The following is a 21,989-nucleotide window of genomic DNA, read 5'->3' on the forward strand; positions in this document are numbered from 1 at the left end:
TTCTATTGTATACACATACCACATCATCTTTATCCATTTGTCTGTCGATGCACACCTAGGTTGCTTCCATATCTTGGCTGTTGTAAATGTGCTGCAGTGAACATAAAGGTGCATTATCCTTTCAAATCAGTGTGTTTTATTTCTTCAGGTAAATACCCAGAAGTGGAATTCTGGGCCATATGGTAGTTCTATTGTTAATTTTTTGAGGAACCTCCATACTGTTTTCCATAGTGACTGCACCAAGTTTGTATTCCTACCAACAGTGCACGAGGGTTCCCTTCTCTCCACGTCAGCCTGTTGTTTGTTGTCTTTGACGGTAGCCTTTCTGACAGGTGAGGGAATAGCTCATCATAGTTTTGATTTGCACTTCCCTGTTGATTACTGAGTGACATTGAGCATCTTTTAATGTGTCTGGCCATCTGTGTGTCCTGTTTGGAGACGTGTCGACCCACGTCTTGTGCCCATTTTTTAATCATACTGTTTGCTCTTTGGAGTTGTATGACTTCTTATCTCTTTTGGATATTAACCCTTATCAGATGTATCCTTTGTAAATGTCTTCTCCCATTTAGTAGGCTGCCTTTTGTTTTGTTGATGGTTTCTTCATGGTGCAAAAGCTCTTTTAGTTTGCTGTAGTCCTCTTTGTTTATCTTTGTTTTTGTTGTCTTTGCCCTAGGAGACATATCCAAAAAGGCATTGCTAAGAGCGATGTCAAAGAGTTTATTGCCTGTGGCTTCCTCTAGGAGTTTGGAGTCTTTATCCATTTAGGGTTTGTTTGTACGTGGTCTAAGAAAGCGGAGTAGTTTCTCTCTCTTTTTTTTTTTGCATTTATCTGTCTATTTTCCCAGCACCATTTAATGAGGAGACTGTCTGTACTTTACTCCAGTGCTTCCTTTACCATAGAGGAATGGACCATATAAGCATGGGTCTGCTTCTGAGCTCTCTGTTCTGTTCCGTTGATCTGTTTGTCTGTTTTTGTGCAGTATCATGCTGTTTTGATTATTATAACCTTGTAGTGTGGTTTAATAAAAGGTAGCTTGATACCTCCAACTTTGTTCTTTCTCAGTATTCTTTGGCTATTTGGGGTCTTTTGTGGCTCCATATAAATGTTAGGATTATTTGTTCTAGTTATGTGAAAAATGCCATTGGTATTTTGGCAGGGATTACATTGACTCTGTAGATTGCCTTGGCTCATATGGACATTTTAATGATATTATTTTTTCTAGTCCATGAGCATGATACAACTTTCCATTTATTTGTGTCTTCTTCAGTTTCTTTCGTTAATATACTGTAGTTTCCAGGGTATAGCTACTTTACCTCCTTGGTTAGATTTATTCCTCGGTATTTTATTGTTTTGGTGCAATTGTAAATGGGATTTTTTAAAAAATTCTTTCTGATTTCATTATTAATGTATAAAAATGTAACCAATTTCTGAGTATTAATTTTGTATCCTTGAACGCCCGAGACTCACAACTTTACTAAATTATTTTATTATTTCTAATAGTTTTTTGGTGGAATCTTTAGGGTATTCTATATATATTTATCATGTCATCTACAAACAATGATAGTTTTACTTCTTCCTTTCCACTTTGGATGCCTTTTATTTCTTATCTGATTGCGTGGCTGTATTGAATAAAAGTGGTGAGATTGGGCATCCTTGTCTTGTTCCTGATCTTAGAGAGAACGCTTTCAGGTTTTCAGCATTGAGTATGTTACCTGTGGGTATGTCATGTGTGCCCTTTATTATGTTGAGGTGTGTTCCCTCTAATCCCATTTTGCTTATAGTTTTTATTGTAAATGGATGTTAAATTTTGTCAATTTTTTTTTTTTTTTTTGGCATCTGTTGATGTGATCATATGATTTTTATCCTTCATTTTATTTATGTGGGAACCAACCTTGCATCCCTGGAATAAATCCCACTTGGTCATGATGTGTAACCTTTTTAATGTATTGTTGAATTCAGATTGCTAATATTTTGTTGAGGATTTTTGCATCTGAGTTCATCAGGGATATTGGCCTGGTCCCTAAAGTCCATTTGAAATCATAACCCGTGACTTTATCTCATCACGAATGAGGACGGTCACCGCAGAGTGCAGAGGGTCACCGCGTGCTGTATTTGCCATGGCTGTTCTACATCTCCTCCCGTTGTCTAGAAGAATCCTGGCACTCACCCTACTTTGCTTGGCTAAGCTCTACTCTTTGCCTCTCATCCCTTCCTTGAATCTTGGAGGTGGTGAATGCCCCTCCCCTGGGCCAGTGCTGCCATCGGATTTATTAAAACATGACTAAGTGGCTTTCATAGCTCATTAGGCTAAAATTCCAGGAGGTGGGAAGTTGTCCCTTCACCGTGGTATCCACAGTTTCCTGCCTGGTGCTCGTAACAGGCCCTTCGCAAACACCGGGGTCCCTGAGTGAAGTGGAGCAGCAAAGCGGGGTCTTGAGGAGATACGTCCAAGTAGATGAGATGCAATGGAAGGGGAAGCTCTAGAACCAACAGCCTTTCTCAATCTCCTGACCCTAGAGGAACCTTTAAAGTAAGTTGGGCTTCAGAGAACCCCCGAGTAGAAATCATTGCATCTGTGACTCAGGGCATGCCAGTGTGATCATTATGTCATAAATGTCATCCAGTGTGATTGCCAATGCCTTTGGGAAGAAAATAGTTCTCTGTGGGCCCGTGTGTTCGTTTGCCAGGATTGCCATGACACGGTACCACAGCCTGGGTGGCTTACCCAAGGGAACTTGTTTTCTCGATTCCGGAGGCCAGAGGTCTAAGAGCAAGGTGTCAGCGAGCTTGGTTTCTCCTGAGGCCTCTCTCCCTGGCTTGTCAATGGCCACCTTCTCCGTGTCTCTGTCCTGATCTCCTCCTATAAGGACACCAGTCATATTTGAGTAGGGCCACCTTAATGGCTTCACTAACTTATTACCTCCTTAAAGGTCTTCTCTCCAAATGAGGTCAGGTTCTGAGGCTCGGGGTTAGGACTTCAACATACGAACTCAGCTCAGCCCGTGACAGTCCGTTGACTTGGCCGGTTTATTGCCCTGCTCTTGTGCTTCCTTCCCACCCAGTGTCCGCCCGCATGCAGACCAGGAGGGAAGGCAGAGCCTTCGTGCCTCCTGTGTGGGTTCCTCGTTGGTTTCTCTCTGCCTTATCCAAGGGCGCCGAGACTCACCTGATGGGGGCAGTGTGTGTCCCACGACGCGTGTCCAGCAGTTTGTTTCCACTTTGAAACACAACTACTGAGCCTTCTTATGTGGATAAAGGGAGTGAAGCTTAGGGTGCTTTTCTTGAAATTAATCTTTTCTATAAATTTTGTTCATTCATAAAATAAAACAATAGATTTTTATAGGCTTATATACCTGAGTGTTACTTATAAAACTAAAACTATGGAATAATTTTTACTTCTTTATTGTTCAATTTGTGCTCGTTTTTTTGCTGTAATACTCATTCTGAGTTGAACTTGAGCTAAGCTCACACAGATTTCATTTTCAACAGAGATGAGACCATTCCTGTCCTTGCCCTTAAGTCTGCCGAGTGCGGCGAAGCTTGCCTGCACACGCAGGAGGCGCAAGGCCACAGCACGGTGTGGTCATGTCTCTGGGAGTGACAGGATTTTCTTTTCTCTCTTTCTTAAAATTGTTCTCTTGTGCCTTTAAGAGCTAGCCCTATACTCAGGACGCCCCTCCTAAACCACAAGGGAGACCACGTGTGTCCCGCCAGACTCCCCTGTTCCAGCTAAGCAGGAGCAGAGAGGCAGAGCTTCCTTCCGAGGGGACTAGAGCTTACTGAGGGCACCTTCCTCACCCCTGCATGTGTGATAGGGTGCGCTCACCAAGTCCTTTCTCTTGGCTGAAAGTCAAGTTCTCAGACTGAGCAGAAGGGAGGAAAAATACTGTTCCGTTTTGTTCTGCCTCTCCCCAGACATTTCTACAGGCCTTGGGACTTGCTAGTACCCTTCCTCAAACTTTCAAGCAAAGCAATAGTGGGAATATTTCAAGATTTCATTTTCCCCCTTTAAATTGAGGTAAAATTCACATAATATAAGAATCACCATTTTAAAGTGTACAGTTGTGGTTTTTAGGACGTTCACAGTGCTGTGCAGCCATCACCAAACTCTGCACCTCCCCTCCCCTTCCTCCTCCAGAGCCAGGCAGCCACCGTGTCACTCTCTGGCTCTGTGGATTTGACACTCCAGGTCCTCGGATAAGTGGGATCACACAGTATGTGGCCTCTCTTGTCTGGCTGCTTACGCTTAGAATAATGTTCTCAAGGTGCGTCCACGTGGGAAGCCTGCATTAGTACTTAATTCCTGGTGTGGCCGGTGGTCACCATTGTCTGATGTACCACATCTTATTCGTCCACCCATCAGTTAGTGGGCATTGGGGTTGTTTTCACTTTGGGCTCCTGTGGATAATGCTGCGTGGGCGGCTGGGTACAGTGCTCGTGTGGGCTCACTGGACAGGGAGGCAGGGTGCTCTCCTCCTCCGAACATCCGGGCACCACGTGCAGCATGTGAGTGAATAGCAGGTCCCACCAGTGTTGTGGCACGTGGCTTTGAAGGGGGAGGTATACTCCTTCATGACAAATACTGTGAAGGGCATTTCCCCAGTGCTGCCTATTTAATGTTGGAAAACTGCTTTTCTGTTTACTTCTTGTGTTTATCAGTTACCTAATTATTGTCCATTCATTAAAGCTAAAGTTTAGTGCTTGTAATATTCTTGAATTCTAATTCATGTGTATTTTTATTTAAATGTATCTTTATGTCTTGCTTTGGGTAGGAATTACTTTGTTTCTGAGATAAATGAGATGTGTTTTTTCCAGAGCGCCCCATACCGTTTGATCATATGATGTATGAGCATCTTCAGAAGTGGGGGCCGCGGAGGGAAGAAGTGAAATTTTTTCTTCGACATGAGGATTCCCCAACCGAGAGCAGTGAACAAGGTAGATGAGTGCTTTTCCTCTCTTTGTTAATTTTTGCCATAAAACTCAATTTAAAAATAGGAATAAGCATTAGAATGAATTACTTATGCTTGTTGCCCCTTCACTCACAGTGTGAGAGGGAGAGTTGGTGTCCACATTCCTTTGGCCTCTGTTATTGCAGTTCAGTTATTTCACAGTCCAGGCGCCTCGCCCTGGCTTCCTTCTCAGGACCACAGCCCAGGAATGCACTCAGACATGCTGTTCAAAGGAATTGCTTTTGATAGATACCAGATGGATCAAATATCTAGGGTTTAAGAGTAAATAAAACCATGAAAGGATTAGAAAAATGCTGAGAAATATGTTTTACCTTTTATTTTTAAAGTGGACAGAACCTTTCTAAGTGTAACAATATACCAAAAAAGAAAAGACAAACTGAATTACTAAAAAAGCAAAAACTGTCTGTTTGGCAATAACCACCTTAAGCAATTTCAAAAGACAAATTATAAACTGGGAAACAGCATTTATGTAGCTCATTAGCAAAGGGCTGATTTGTTTTACATATAAAGAGTTCCTAAAAATCAATACAAAAGATGAAATAAAATAAAACCCAGGAAAAAAATGAGCAATATGTACAAACAGAGTTCTCAGGAAAGCAAGTGTCGTGGCCCGAGGGATGGGAAAAGGTGTCCTGCTGCACTCCTCACGGAGCTGTCACCCGGCGAAGGTGGGGACACTTAGTGACCGTGCTGGGGGCGGGGAGCAGGCCCTCTCCCCTGTGTTCGCGGGAGCGCCAGTTGACAGCTTCTGCCGAGGGCAGTTTGGTCATGTCTGTTCCGCTTACAAAGGCACAAGCCCTTTCACCCAGCGACCTCACTTTTGAGAACTCGCCCTAAAGCTGTGCTGCACACGGGCAGGATGGTGGGTGCGTGGTCACTCGTGGGGCACCGCCGATGAGAGATAGGAGCAGCCTGCATGCCTACGGGGCCACTGGGCGGGAAATCGTGCTGCCTCCAACAGTGGCTGCTCGCAGCCGTGACTGCCAGCCGTGTGCCCGACCCAGGTCCCGGACACACCGCGAGACTAAGCACCATGGGAAACAGTATGCTCACGTGTTACCTCTGTGACAGAGACACAGGCCTATGTCCATATTGGCTTGTGCATGTCTGAAGTGTCTTTGGGAGGTAACGCCCTGGCCGGGTGGCTCAGTTAGTTGGTGTGTCATCCCATACACAGTAGTTTGCGGGTTTGACTCCTGGTCAGGTCGCAAACTTAGGTTGTGGATTTGATCCCCAGTCGGGGCGTGTACGGGAGGCAACCGATCAATGTTTCTCTCTCACATCTGATGTTTCTCTCTCTCTCCCTTCCTCTCTCTCTAAATAAAAATCAATGAAAACATACCCGTGGGTGAGGATTACAAAAAAGAAGCTGGGGATTGCTTATCGTTTACCTGTTTGTTCCTTTTGCATTTTGAACCATGGGAATATACTACCTCTTTGAGAATTAAAATTTAACCAAAAAAGGAATCTTTTTTTCTGAGAATATATAACTGTGCAGTGAAGAGACCCTTAGCTTGCTATTTGAGAGTGATTGTGGATTACTTCTGCTGTTTTAGAAAATCAGCAGCACAAGGATATCCTTCTGTGCAAAGATTTCTTTATGCACGTTCTTCCTCTTCGTCTGTATTTTACATGACAGGACAGTGTGCCCTCGCGCTAAGAGCCCTGTCACCGCTGGCTTAGAGGGCGCCCTGTCTTCTGGGTTTCACTCCACTGGCTGCTGGGCGTCCGGGGTCAGGAGACCACGGCTGCAGGTCTAGCTCTTCATCCCCTCCTGCCTCTGGCCAGAGCTGCTCCCGCAGGGATCTGCTAGCTCCGTGCAGCCCACAGCAGTGCTCTCGTGCTCAGAATTCACGCGAACCCTCTACCGAGCCCTCCACATCCGAATACCCTCCCTCCCTTAGCTGTGCCCAAGCAGCTGTACTTTTCACTCTTATCACTGTAATATGTGTGCGTACCCCTTCACATCCTGTGCTGGTGTGGGGAGGGGGAAGGTCTCATTTCTCACCTTAGGACGCTTAGAAGTGTTAGGGATACTGAAGAGAACTGTCTGGAGTCCTAAGGACAGTATATAGTTTACAAAGTGATCCTCGATAATCCTAGTGCCCACCTGCCATCACACCTAGTTATTACAACATTACTGACTGCATTCCCTGGGCCGTGACTGTTTCATAACTGGCAGTTTGTGCTGCTTAATCCCTTCACCTTTTCACCCAGGCCCCAGCCCCCTCCCATCTGACAACCCTCAGATTGTTCTCTGTGTCTGTGAGTCTGTTTCCGTCTTGTTTGTTTGTTTTGTTCTTTAGGTTTCACATATAAGTGAACTCAAATGGTATTGCCCAGCCGGTTTGGCTCAGAGGCTAGAGCGTTGGCCTGCAGACTGAAAGGGTCCGGGTTCAATTCCGGTCAGGGGCTCATGCCCAGGTTGCAGGCTTGATCACCATTTGGGAGCGTGCAGGAGGCAGCCAATCAGTGATTCTCTCTCATCATTGATGTTTCTATCTCTCCTTTCCTCTCTGAAATATATAATATATATATATATATATATATATAATCATATGGTATTTGTTTCTCTCTGTCTGACTTATTTCACTTAGAATAATACCCTCAAGGTCCATTCATGTTGTCCCAAATGATAAGATTTTATTCTTTTTTATGGCTTAGTAATATTCCACTGTATATATGTACCACATCTTCTTTATTCACTTGTCTATCGATAGACCCTTGGGTTGCTTCCATAGCGTGGGTATTGCAAATAAAGTTGCAACGAACAAAGAGGTGCCCGTATTTTTTTGAATTAGTGTTTTAGAGTTCTTTGGATAAATACCCAGAGGTAGAATTGCTGGGTTGCAAGGTAGCTCTAGTTTTAATTTTTTGAGGCACCTCCATACTGTTCTCCACAGTGGCTGCCCAGTGCAGTCCCGCCAGCACTCGCGTTTGTTGAGTTATTGATGACAGCCATTCCGACAGGTGCGAGGTGATCATTGTCCCCTCTGCCTCCTCTGCTACACCCTTCCTTGCATAGTCCTTCTCTCCCGTGCCCTGACTCAGAAGACCACCCCAGCTGTGGTGCTCTGCCCTCTGCCTGCTCCTGCCTGTGCTTCTGCCTGTGCTGTGTGTCTGTCTGTCAGCTCGAGAAAAGTGGCAGTGAGAACAGCTCCCAGGGCATCTGCTCCCTGTTTTGTTCTGGTCACTGGACTTCTCCAGCTTATGCTCTGAGCAGCCAGAATTGAGGGTCCAAGATTCCTGTTTCCTCTGTGCTTCCCCCAGAGCTGAGGGACAGGCAGTTCTCACCGAAGGTATCATTTCAAAGGGATCGTATCTGAGTGTGAGTAAGAGATACCCCTCCCTAGCAGGGTGAGAGTCCTCTATGTGACAGCGAGAGGACAGCACAGAGGACATGTGCTTGAGTCACCTCTCACACTCGGGAAACCGGAGCCTGGTGTGTAAGTGACTCGACAAAGGTCCTGTGCAGGGCACAGCTAGTGCCTGGGGAATGGCGTGATGGTGCTGGGGTCGAGGCCACCTGGGCTCCGCCGGCTGTGCTGCCGACAGGGTGTGGACTTGGGGCAAGTGGCTTCACTTTCCTGTGCCTCTGTTCCTCCTCTACAGGACACGTGGCTTATGGTGGGTTAAGAGCAGTACGGGGCCCGGCTGGCGTGGCTCCGTGGTTGAGTGTCAACCTATGAACCAGGAGGTCACAGTTTGATTCCCACTCAGGGCACATGCCTGGGTTGCGGGCTCCATCCCCAGTGGGGGGCGTGCAGGAGGCAGCCAATCAATGATTCTCTCTCATCTTGGTGTTTCTGTCTCTCCCTCTCCCTCTCCCTTCTTCTCTGAAATCAATAAAAATATTTTTTAATTGTCCTTAGTACATGTTGAGTAAGTTTGGTCCTCTCGTTTCTTTAGGTGGCCGTCAGACCCAGGAGCAGAGAGCCCAGAGGAATGTGATAAATGTGCCTGGAGAAAAACGTGCTGAAAACGGGGTAAGCAGCAGGGAAATTTTTAAGATGCTTTACAAGTACTAATTAGTTTCGGTTACATTTTATTTTTAAAGAATTTTTTTTAGTAGACATTAGTTCTGTTGAGCATTTCACAACTTTTTACGAAGTATGAAGAGGCAGTCACTGAGTGGTCTCACCACTCCACAGCCCGGTCTGTGCGCTGGGTCACCGCGAGCGGCGCAGTGCCCTCCGGCGTGTCTGGAGCAGCAGGGCCTGGCCCCTGCCTGACGCTCAGTCTCCGGGCTGAGAGGCGAGCAGGCGGCGGGCTTTGTCTTCAGTGTGAATGTCTTGAGCTCTCTGTCGGGTCTGAGAGACACTGGCTGGTGGGCTGAAGTCTCTACAGCCGCCTGCAGGAGACCCTGTTGGTAGAACTTTGGATTTAGTTGGTCCGGGTGAGACCTGGAGAACTCCCCAGAGGGCTCTCTGATCCTGCCGAGTGTGGGACCCCCAGGCCACAGACACCCAGTGCCACGTGCATTCAGAACTTGGGTCCAACAGAATTTTGAAGATCCTGTTGAGTTGTAAGATCTCCCTGAACTTCAGGGAAGGTGGAGTAAGGACATCAAATAGGCTTCGTGTGTTGCCCAGCCGGCGTGGCTCAGAGGTTGAACGTCAGTCTATGAACCAGGAGGTCATGGTTCGATTCCCGGTCAGGGCACATGCCCAGGTTGCGGGCTACCGATTGATGGTTCTCTCTCATCATTGATGTTTCTGTCTCTCCCTCTCCCTTACTCTCTGAAATAAAAAAAAAAAAAGGGCTTCGTGTGGAGGCGGGGTGTGCACATGTGTGAAGAAGGAAAGGGACCAGAGGAGAGGGTCCCGGGTGTAAGGCAGGGAATTCTGAGGTTGATGGGATGGGCCTTGGTCTTTTCTTGCGGATGAAGTTGTTTCTTGTTAACATGGAGGTCATGTTTACTTTTCAAGATCAACAAAACTGAAACCTGAAGCCAAAATTAAATGTGTTTACAGCCTTTATGTGACTTATAATTAGAGGAAGGGAGAGGGCGAGTCTGGAGGTATAACTTAGTGCTGGAAGCATTACATCAAAGGTGTTACTGTATTTTATGGCCTACACACCTGCCTTTTAAGCCTAATAATACACTACCTCTGTAAAGCACTTTATTGTCTACAAAGCACTTTTTTGTGCACTTTTAAAGTTAATGTGGTGTTCAAAACGTCTTTCTCCAAGATGTTTTTGTATATACCCTGGCTATAGAGTCATGGCACCTGGAACCGTGTGGCCTTGTGGGTGGACAGCAGTTGGGAGCGGATCAATCGACAGCTGAGAGCCGGCGTGTGGTGGGAAGAGGACAGGGAGCTGCTTTGCAGTGATCACGCCCCTGACCAGCTGCTCAGCCAGGAGGCTGGGGAAGTTCTGCTGTGAACATGGCAGGTCCACAAGTCAAGTCGTCTGAGAAATAGAGGCCCAACCCCCTGGCAGAAATCTGGTGGGCCCGGAAAACTCTGTGCGACTGTTTCCTGCTGGGTTTGGGAACCCAGGCCACACGCACACATTGCCATGAGCGCCCAGAGCCCCAGTTGTCCCACAGAATTCTGAAGCTCTTGTTTGACTTGCTGCTGTAAAGGCAAGTTGACTTGCTCTCGTTGTCTAGGCCTGTTGCGGGCGTCCAAGACCACCCCATGCCGCTGCTTTACTAGGACTCACTCCTCCTGGCTGTGACTTTCTGCAGTGGGAGGGCACAATGTGCAGGGAAAAGGCACGTGGGCGAAGCCTGGAGGAAATGAGGTCAGGCTTCCGGAGTCCTCTCCCAGTGGAGCCACACAGGATGTGCTTAATTCCGCCAGCAGTGAGCTGTGACAACATTTGCAATGATGTCACCAAGACACTCATTGGAGGGGCCAGGGCCCAGGGATTTTAGTGGGAGCTGCTCATATAGGCAGCCTCTATCTAGAACAGGAGTGAGGACCCTCTGGCCTGTGGGCTATATAGGCCCATGAAATCATTTGGTCTGGCCCTGCCAAGGCGATAGGGGTTAGTTAATTAAATGTTTGACCAAATATAGTAGGCTAATTTTTAATTCGATAACTTTGTATGATCTGAGAATATATATATATATATATATATATATATATATATATATATATATATGCCTAAACCAGTGATAGGCAACCTTTTGAGCTTGGTGTGTCAAACTTCGCCAAAAAACTGAGCATAACTCAGGTAGTGTGTCACTTTGAGAAAAAAACATTATTTCACAAATGTTTCATCCTCGGCATGGGCCGCGTGTCATCAGAAATGGCTACGTGCGTCAGTGCTGACACGCGTGTCATAGGTTCACCATCACTGGCCTAAGCGATGGATAGCTATGACGTGCACCGACCACAGGGGGCAGACGTTCAACTCACAGGCATGGAAACATGGAACAGACTGATGAATCTCAGAGGGAAGGGGAAAAGGGAGAGGGCGGGAAGAGATTAACCAAAGATCTTACATGCATACTAGAGGCCTGGTGCACAGATTCGTGCACCGGTGGGGTCCCTCGGCCTGGCCTGTGGGGATCGGGCCAAAACTGGCAGTCCGGCATCCCCCAAGGGGTCCCGAATTGTGAGAGGGTGCAGGCCCAGCCGAGGGACCCCACTAGTGCACGAATCCGGCCTCTAGTGATATAATAAATATCCAAATGGCCCTTAGTAGAAAAAAGCTTCCCCACCCCTGATCTAGAAAGTACAAAAACTCCAGACTCCCAGAAGGAAAGCAGGCATTTAACACAAATCATATTATTTATACAAACTGTTTAGGTGCAGTGAGCCCCCCCTCCGCCGGTGCGAACTTTCCTGAGCAGCACTGCTTCCTTGGGTGTTCGGGCAGCCCCTTTTCCTGTCCTCAGGCAGCCAGGCCAAAACTGAGCCACTTTCTACTCGAATCCTATGCATCTGGTTAGTGGCCAGGGCCAGTTGGTCCTGCCTCCTGTTTTCATCTAAGAGCTTCATAGTTTTAGCTCTGACATTAGGTCTGTGATCCATTTTGACTTATTTTTTGTATATGGTGCGAAGTAGGGTCCAAATCCATTCTTTCACATGCAAATATCCAGTTATCCTAGCCCCGTTCAATGAAAAGACTGTTCTCTCCTCTTTGAATTATCTTGGCACCTTTGTTCAAACAGTTGGCAATAATGTCAGAATTCTTTCTGGAAGCATTTATTATTGACATGGTCACTCAGTCCCCCTGTTTTCCATGTGGTACCCAGGACTCAATGGTGCCGATCGCCTCCTAGGCCAGGTAACATTTCAGGTGTCCAGGGAACAGCTTCTAGACTTCAGCCAGGCTGTGGCCGGAGCGAGGAGCTGGGGAGGCTGTCCAGGAACTCCACTGTGTCTTCAGGCCGTCCCTCGCTCGGCCTGTTCTAGGCGCCCCCACTTCCCTTCCCTTTACAGGGTCACACGGTGCTGTCAGTCCCAGTCTTTGGAAGATTCTGTGATGTAACTGGGTCATTGGTCCAACTCCCTGTTTCTAGCTTGAGGATTGTCTCCGATCTACTAGGTCAGGTACTTCTCATCCATCCTCCTCCAAGCTTCTAACGGTGTGTTGTCTCTACTCCTGCCATTCCTGTATTGTGGTTTTATATTATTTGATGTTAAAAATTCCTTTTCTGTCATTTAGTGGAGTTTTGTTATTTAATAAAATTAGGGTTAACTAATCCTCATTTTGAGCAGAATTAGGTGTGGCTTTCTTTTCATCTCTCCCATGGGGAATTGTTGGATTTACTGATTCTGAGGACTGGTCTCTGTCAATAATTCTGGAAGATTCCCTGTCGTCTCTACAGATGTTCTTCCACATTCTTCTGTTTTCTTCCCCCGGAACCCTGGTGAAGCATGTATGTCTTTCATTTTATTATCCTCATCTCTTCATTTCCTCTTCACGTTTCTACTTTCTCTGTCTCTGCACTGCGTTCTGATCATTTCCTGCCTCCAGTGGATGCGTTCTGGCCTTCACCGTGCCTATTTGGCTGTGTAGTCCATGCCCGGGTTGTGGGCTCGATCCCCAGGAGGGGGTGTGCAGGAGGCAGTGATCAATGATTCTCTCATCACTGATGTTTCTGTCGCTCCCTCCCTCTTCCTTTCTCTCTGAAAACAATAAAAATATATTTTAAAAAATAAGTAAATAAATGGCTGTTGGTTAGGATCAATAACATGTGCCTCTGCTGGGCCCTGTAAGAAGTCTGGGAGGGCAGCACCTCCTGTGAAGTAGAAAGGTGTCCACTTGCTGCGGGTTACGGTCCTGACTCTGCTCCTACCCACACTGAGCTGCGAGACTCCGCTCTCTCGTCTGAAACCTGGTGTCCCTCACAGGCTTTCGTAAGCATCAGATCAGCTGCGGCAGCTGCACTCAGGTGTGCGCAGGTGTCTTCACACTGTGGCAAGTGCACATGGCATTTGACTGTCTAGAGTCCAGAATTTGTTAAAATTACTCAGTTCTCTTCCCCCTCTGGAAGTGATGTCAGATCCTGAGTGTTAGAACAATTGGCGAGAGATTCCTTAAAGGGTCAGGAAAGCCTGAAGGAAGCAGATGGACAGGATTGGTAGAGTTCAGAGGGGGGAAGGGTGCTGTAGACTGAGGGAAGCAAAGGAAGTGCTGGCTCTGGAATGGAGAGGCAGGCCCTGAGCCCTGGGCTGTAGCTGGCTGTACTGGGACAAGGCAGGCTCCAGCCAGAGGTGATGCTGGCCCAGAGCAGAAGTAGGAAATTTAGGGAGGAGGCCAGGTTGGAAGGAAAGGGAGGAGTCTGGTTTACACATGCAGAGGTTGAAGCCCTGCACGCAGGCAGAGCATCCACACAAGAATGTGAACTTGGCCATGAGAACTGGATCTAGAGTCCTTGCAGGGTGGGGAACCTCTTCCTGCCCAGGGCCATTGGGTGTTTATCACATCACTCAGGGCCGTACAGAAGGATCCGCTTAGAACTTAGCTGCTGTTTGTGGTCAGACATGTAATTAACTCACCCCTGATGCCGTGGCAGGACCTGACCACAGGGTTTCGTGGGCCTTATTCGGCCCGCAGGCCAGACGTTCCCCACCCCTGCTTTGGAGACCAGGCTGGCTTGGCTCACCACCAGGTCAGGGGTGCTCTCCATACAAGCCAAGCACAAAGGAAATGAGCAGGACAAGCGGTTAAACTACAGTGTGTCACCTCATTGACACAGAAGGCGTAGGGAACTGATTCCCCCGAATAATATGACAGTAACCATGTTGTCTATTATAACCAAAGACGACTTATTTGGTCGAGTATTAAAATCTACAGTGTGTCAGGATAAGAGCTGACATCTGAAGTGGCCCATTACCCAGTTGGTGTTTCATTGCCGACAGAACCCACTAGTCTCTCCTGTTAACTGACTACCAAGGAACATACGCTAGGCATTGAGGGGACAATTGCATTTGTAGCTAAAACCTCTTGTGGTTGCACTGTAATCTAGCTCTCTGAAGCATACGCTCATAGACATTCATAGACATCTTCTCTTCTTCGGATTATGACCATGCTGTTGGGAATAACTACCAAATGCCTGTAAGGCGTGAATAACAGAAGGGTAAATGCTAGAGGCAGAGAGTCTTCATGAGACGTCACAGTGAATGGACACAGGGGTTTCTAAGGACGTCTGCCATTCTTTGACATGCCTCTCTTCAGAAGACGGAGCCTGTCCCCTCCTCCCAGACCTAGTGACTTGCCTCCTACCAGGGGGAGAGAGTGACCCCCTGCGGCTCTGAGGCTAGTTCACAGGGGAGGGAGCTCCCCCGTTGCACTCTGGGATTGCTGGCTCTGGGGAAACCAGCCACCACGCCCTGAGGACACTCAGGCAGGCCCTGCCGAGAGACGTCCTGTGGGTGAGCCACCCGGGAGTGAGAACCTCCACCCCGCACGGCTTCAGATGACCACAGCCCGCTGACGCTGGCCTCGACCAGCCCCACGAGAAATCTCAAGCCGACAGCTCCTGAATCTCTCGCCCACAGAAACGGAGAGCTGGACGCACGTGTTTTTTTTTTTGTTTTTTTGGTTTTTAAAATATATTTTATTGATTTTTTTACAGAGAGGAAGGGAGAGGGATAGAGAGTTAGAAACATTGATGAGATAGAAACACCGATCAGCTGCCTCCTGCACAACTACTACTGGGGATGTACCCGTAACCAAGGTACATATCCTTGACCGGAATCGAACCTGGGACCTTTCAGTCCGCAGGCTGACGCTCTATCCACTGAGCCAAACGGGTTTCGGCCAGACGCACATTTAAGCAGCTGGGCTTAGGCGTGATCTGTTACTCAGCAACAGAGAACTCTTGCACGTGCCTGGCCTGTGAAGTACGTCAAGGTGGGCTGTCAGTTCACAGATCACTTTCACAAATACCAAATATCTAAGTTGAACAGGGAAGAGAGCTGGTGTAAGTAATTAGCAGAAGGCGCCCATCCTCCCCGTCCCAGGCCCGTGTGCTCACACACCATCGCACTCGGTCAAGCATGGCGGTGCCGGAGCCCGTTCCGACAAGGAGCCCAGTAGGGTTGTGTGAATTGGTGACTGTGTATTGACCTGAACTGTAATGTCAAAGTAATCACTTCCTACAGAGCGTTATTTAGTGTGTTTTGGCTGAGTCCTAAACAAAAACAAAGCCGTTGTCTGGAAGAGGGCGTAATTCTTCAAGAGCCGTGGGAATGGAGGTCATTGACTGGGCAAGGTGAGGAGTGTGCTTCCCAGTAAGATGGAGGCTTTGCCGGAAACTCACACTTGATGCGTATTGGCTGGGGTTCCAGGAGCACAGTAGATGGACGTAGAACTGGCCTCTTGCTGGTGCTGGGAGAGACGAGCCATCTGCAAGCACACATCACTAGTGCTCAGGCTGGGAGGCGCGTGTGTATTGCATAATTGTCCACAGTGGATTGTTCTGAGGGACTTTATTACATGTTTCTAATAACTGAAATGCTGTAACACCAGTTTCAAATTATATTTAAAACATTACCTGGGGAGACAAAAATACATTTTATTAAAGCCGTGTCATCAACTGGCTTGTGATCTAAAGTTTCCAACCGTAATTATCAAGTGAGTTGTTTCTTAATATCTTATAGAAATCTAGTTCTTATCACCTGTTTTTTAAAAATACTTTATTTTGTTAGCTTTATGACTCATGACTCATACACATAATTAGTACAAATGAGACATTAACCTGGAAAACAAGCCTCCTGTTCATATCTAACTTTTGGCAGAGGTGGGCTTAGCTTCTTTATTGAAAATCGAGTCTCAGTACATTTGGGGTTGATAGCTTGATTGTGGACATTTTATGCTTTTTTCCATTACTTACTAAAATACCATTTATATGGAATTTACTTAAAAAGAGGAAAATTAAACTTTGAACAAGTGTTGGCAGGATGTGGAGAAGCGAGGACTGTCATGTTGCTCGTGGGAGTGAAATGACCTTCACCTTGGCCAACAGTCTGGCCGGGTCTGTGCGCCTTCCACACAGCCTGCCTGCTCCTCCTCCTGGTGCGGATCGCCCGGCGTCCGCTCAGCTGCAGGAAGGAGGCTGGCTGGAATGGGGGACAATATGGGCGCATCTCGAAGAAGCCAGACCCCAAGAGTGCATTGAGGGGCCTTTCCGTGGAATTCCAGCGCAAACGGGCTGGGCCGTCCTGCAGAGCAACGACCCCACGGACCAGGGGTTGGGTTGAGGGTCAGTAAGTAGGACACCTTCTGGGATCATGGAAATGTCCTATATCTCGTCGGGTGGTGGCTACACTGTGAGTTTGAAAACGTGCTACCACATTGGAGTGTGATCCGGGCATGGGGGAAGGGTAAGGCGGTATTGAGTCACTTGCAAATCCATTCACCCAGTCCTTAAGCATTAATCATGAAGCATGGATCATTGATCATCAAGCATTAAGCATTGATCATTGGTCAGTGGTCGGAGCCTGTGGCAGGCACTGGGCCAGGTGCTGAGGCTGCGGATGAGCGAGGACTGCGGGAGTCTGGTGGGCTCTCAGTAGCTGGAGCCCCTGGTGTAAGTGTTCTGTCAGGTTATTACTTTGTATGAGAAAGTATTGCAAGTTGGAGGAATAAAGTCCCTTAGCGTTTCCACAAGTAGATTTGTGGAAGTTTGGAGAAAGAAGGGAATGAGCCCTAGCTGGTTTGGCTCAGGGGATAGAGCGTTGGCCTGTGGACTGAAGGGTCCCGGGTTCAATTCTCGTCAAATGCACATGCCCAGGTTGTGGGCTTGATCCCCAGTAGGGGTGTGCAGGAGGCAGCCGATCAATGATTCTCTCTTGTCATTGATGTTTCTATCTCTCCCTCTCCCTTCCTCTCTGAAATAAATATATTTATTTATTTTTAAGGGGGATGATATGACCAGATAAGTGATTATGGGGGTGGAGGGACTTCTGTTTGGGGGAGTTGGTTAGACCTGGAGTTGGGTGGCTATGTTTGCCATGGAGAATGGGTGCTGTCAGCGTGAGGCTGGGGAGCATCGGTACTCTCCCTGGGACCCAGAGTTGGAGAACGTTGGCCTGAGGGGGACCCTGAGCCCTGTGAGAAGGACGTTGGGGCTGGCAGAGGGCCAGTGTGCGTGGAAACCTGCGCTGTCGCTGGGAGAATTTTTCTGCTAATTTACTGGTCCTGGGAGTGGCTTGTCTGCTCTGTGACCAGACCCTCACTCACCAGGTACCTCCCATTGATGTGCCCGGGGAACAGGATCTGATTTCTTCCTATTAGATGCAATGAAAAGAAATAAGCAAGGAATTAGGTCACAGGTTTGTTGGAATGAATTTGGTTTGTGTTGAGATTTTAAAGTTGCCCATAGAGGGTTAGTTTCCATGAGGAGAATGCATGGTGATAGCCCCTCACAGAAGGATCGGGTTTGCATCAAAGGTTTTCGTTTCCTTAGACTCCGAAAGGGCGCTGCTTTTTGTTAAATGTTCACAATGAACAACTAAGGGAATGTGTATTAAAATGTGAAATGTTGCTGGTTGTTGACTTACTAGTTTATGGTGGCTTGTGTTTTTATAACCCGCTTACAACACAATTAAATTACACAGGTGTGTCATTTTGAAATGACCCATTGAGCTGTGCACTGTGATTTATACAGTTTTCTGTATGTCAGATGCACTTCCAATAAAATTGTATTACATACATAACATATAATACCTGCACTACTTTATGACAACATAGTACCTCTTAGTTTTGTAGTTAGAAACATACAGACGACGCAGCACATGCACAGAGCTCTGGCGTGTTCACAGCTACTTTCTCTCCTGTCTCCTTACATTGTCATTCTAAGCCATTGGTGGGGAAAGGAGACCAAAAAGATCGTTTGTGACTTGTTGAGGACATAGTTCTTAGGGAGTAAAAATTCTGAAGGTTTAAAAAAATACCTTTCCTTGTAATTGGAACATATCAGCAGGTGGAAATTAGCAACCGTTTATTTAGTGTTAAGACAGAAATTTTGATGATTCTGCCAGGTGTTTTTTGGTAGCATAAACAAATTTCTTTTCAAATGGAAGTTTCTATAACTTGGCTGTTTACAATATCTGGTTTTGAAAAGGGCCTTGGTCCATATTGCTTGCTCAGGATCTTAGCTAAACAGAACAGGGGTCCCAGTTATGACCGTTGAACAAATCCTCATTCCATTCTCCAGGAGTCAGGAATGTGCTTGAACGCTGTAAGGTTTGGGGGAGACTGAAGTCAGAGGAGCAGGTTGGGACCTCTGTTAAAAATACAAGAGGAGCCCCACCGGTGTGGCTCAGTGGTTGAGCATTGACCCATGAACCCGGAGGTTCCGCTAAGGGCACTGCCTGGGTTGCCGGCTCAATCCCCAGTAGGGGGCATGGGTGTGCAGGAGGCAGCCAATCAATGATTCTCTCTCATCATTGATGTTTCTATCTCTCTCTCCTTCTCCCTTCCTCTCTGAAATCAATAAAAAAATTTTTTTTTAAAAGAAAGAACACAGGCCCTGGCTGGTTTGGCTCAATGGATAGAGCGTCGGCCTGTGGACTGAAGGGTCCCGGGTTCGATTCTGGCCAAGGGCACATGCCTGGGTTGTGGGCTCGGTCCCCAGTGGGGCAGGAGGCAGCCAATCGATGATTCTCTCTCATTATTGATGTTTCTATCTCTCTCTCTCCCTCTTCCTTCTTCTCTGAAATCAATAAAATATATATTTTTTAAAAAGAATACAGGAGAGAAAGACAAGTATCCCATGATCTCACTCATATGTGGAATCTAATGAACAAAATAAACTAATGAACAAAATAGAACCAGAGCCATGGAAGCATGCAACAGACTGATGTATTTCAGGGGGGAGGGGGCAGAGATTAACCAGAGAACTTACATGCATATATGCCTAAGCCATGGACACAGGCCTGGGGAGTGGGGATTGCGGGGGACAAGGGGGTGGGGGTCAATGTGGGGAGAAGGGCATCTGTAATACTTTCAACAATAAAGATAAATTTTAAAAAATACAAAAGGGTGGAAGGTGAGAGCACAATGGGCTCAGAAGTAGAAAGTGGAGGTCTGAGGCGGGACAGTGCGCACGCCTGGTTAGCAGCAGCGGGGCCAGAGGGACACAGGCCTGGCTAGGTCCACGCCGTTGGTCAGCTCCAGGCCCTGGGCACATCCCTCCCCCTTCCCACCACAGATCTGGCGCAGCAGGCTCGCACGCACGCAGGGCATGCTGAGTGGGGAGGTGCTGTGTGCGAGGTCCGGACAAGGGCGGATCGTGGGCGACGCCTGACCCGGCTGCTTGTTTCCTCATCCGTGGGATGGAGATCTGCTAGTCCCTACCTGGTAGTGATGGTGAGGCTTAAGCAGTGTAGATGACACCATGTGGCTCAGTGCGGAGCACAAGGCAAGCACTGTAAACATGCGTGGTCTGTCATTATCTTCAGCGGAGAATGGGCGCCCGCTTTCAGATTCCGTCAGTACCCTCCTCTCCGTATTACCTTCTGGTGTTCATTTCCCAGGGGTTATTCTGGCTCTAATGGGCCGATCCTTACTGTAGGCCGCTTATATATTTAGTTTCTCGAGACCAGTGCTCTATTTAATGAAGCACTCAACATTAGGAGCGTTATATGAGAAAACAGATCATTTGTGCTCTCCTGACTCTAGGAAGCCTGTTTACACCCCTGATGTGCTCCCAACACCCGGCAAGTGGGTCGTGCAGACACGTTCCAGCCTGTGCTCTCTTCTCTGCAGGTGGGGCACCCACGTGTGGAGCTGACCCTCTCAGAGCTCCAAGACATGGCAGCCAGGCAGCAGCAGCAAATCGAAAACCAGCAGCAGATGTTGGTCGCCAAGGTGAGTTTATAGAAGCCGAGATGGGGAAACGTGCAAAAGCTTGTTCTCCAAACTGGTCCTTTATGTTGGGGTTCGTACGCTCCCAGGTAATTCTCGTCGGGAGGACCAGGCCACGGAAGTCTCAGCACCATGTTTCTCTCTGTCATCTCCTCCCGGCAATAAACACCTGCCTGGAAATGATCGACCTGGCCCTGTTGTGGATAAAGTTTGGGAAGAGAGGGTGTTTTCCGTTGTCACCTCCTTTTCCCGCTGGGTGTGCTCTCAGCCGGTGTCGTCGGCCTTGGTGTTCTAGAGGAAGCCAGCGGTCCGTGACGCCTGCTGGTCCCGGGCCCGAGACAAGGACACTTGTCATCAGGGCTTCCCTGGTGTAGGCCACGCTCCCAGGCACCGTTCGGTTTACTATGGTGGCGGCACAACGGGCTCTACGTTTGTGGTTGAGACTCTGGAACAGTAGGATTTAAAGTTTTTCCAAATGGTGGTTTAGTCATGGATCTTAAAAGTAAAAAACCAGACCTGTCGGCGTGCCCTCTGGGAACGGCTCGCACTGTGAGGGCCAGGTGTCCCGAGCTGCTGAGAGCCGTAGCCCTCGCTGCCCGCTCTTCCTGCTCTCTGCCAGAGGCCCTTTTTCTGTCTTTATTCTCGTTATTTCTCAGTCACAGTGGATGTGCAATATTACGTGAGTTTCACGTGTCCAGCTAGTGGTTAGACATTTATATAGCCTACCAAGTGTCCCCCGTGAAGGCGAAGACGCCTCGGCCCCGTGGTTATTATAATGGTATTGCCTGTATTCCCCGGGCTCTCTCTCACCCTGCGGCCATTCTAACTACAGTTTACTTCTCAGTCCCTCACTCTCCCACTCAGCCCCCAGCCCCCGTAGGTCGTGGCATCGGCAGTCTGTTCTCTGTGAGTCTGTTTCTGTGAAGTTTGTTCGTTTATTGTTTCTTAGATTCCACATGTAACTGAACTTGTAGATTTTCTTTTTTTTAATTTCTTTATTGATTAAGTTATTACATATGTGTCCTCATCCCCCCATTAGCCCCCGTATCCCCCCCACTCAGGCCCTCACCCCCTGTTGTCTGTGTCCATTGGTGAGGCCTATATGCATGCATACAAGTCCTTTGGTTGATCTCTTCTCCTTACCCCCACCCTCCCCTGCCTTCCCTGAGGTTTGACGGTCTCATCTATGCTTCTCTGTCTCTGGATCTGTTTTTGTTCATCAGTTTGTGTTATTCACCTGTAGATTTTCTTAATAACCATATGTCCAATCCAACTTTTTTCATTTATTGAATGACCGTGTACTGTCCACTTTTATGTAAATAATAGGTTAAGGCGCATTTGTTCTTAAAAGTTGTCTTACGAAGTTTATTGGACTTATAAGAGTAAAAAACAATTAGAAGTTAAATCAGAAAGTATTTCATCTTAATAAGATTTCTAAGATGAAATGTACATAGTATTATGTAATTATAATATTTTCTAATTCCACTTTTTATTTCCTTTCCAAATATTGATGCAAAAATATTATTGTTGAGGAAATACTTAGGTATTTTCAGGGTGTGAACTGCAAGTTCACGCACAGGGAGGTCTGTACATGCATATGGGGCTTGAAGATTAATGCCGACTTATCCTTAAGGTGTGTGTTCACATTAATGGGGGAAACTATTGAAGTGCGTGTGTTTTTACTTTAGGATGGTCCTGTTTTTGTTTTAACTATAAAATGTTCCATTAGTTTTGAAGAA

General features: G+C 47.3%; 1 protein-coding gene and 1 non-coding gene across 3 annotated transcripts in view; one reads left to right on the forward strand and one right to left on the reverse strand.

The window, feature by feature from the left end:
* The window catches only part of PPP1R13B (protein phosphatase 1 regulatory subunit 13B), a 77,992-nt gene that overhangs the window by 37,720 nt on the left and 18,283 nt on the right, over positions 1-21,989 (forward strand). For both annotated transcript variants that reach the window (XM_054715698.1, XM_054715699.1), the window contains exons 3-5: positions 4,817-4,936; positions 8,881-8,957; positions 20,152-20,253. In XM_054715698.1, the coding sequence (XP_054571673.1) occupies positions 4,817-4,936; positions 8,881-8,957; positions 20,152-20,253 (299 nt within the window). The remainder of the gene's footprint in view (positions 1-4,816; positions 4,937-8,880; positions 8,958-20,151; positions 20,254-21,989) is intronic.
* LOC114228804 (small Cajal body-specific RNA 11) lies at positions 3,631-3,773 on the reverse strand. The gene has a single exon (XR_003614926.2). It is a non-coding gene; the product is annotated as a small Cajal body-specific RNA 11 (non-coding RNA).

This window comes from Eptesicus fuscus, chromosome 5, assembly GCF_027574615.1.
Source record: "Eptesicus fuscus isolate TK198812 chromosome 5, DD_ASM_mEF_20220401, whole genome shotgun sequence".
Classification (NCBI taxonomy): Eukaryota; Metazoa; Chordata; class Mammalia; order Chiroptera; family Vespertilionidae; genus Eptesicus; species Eptesicus fuscus.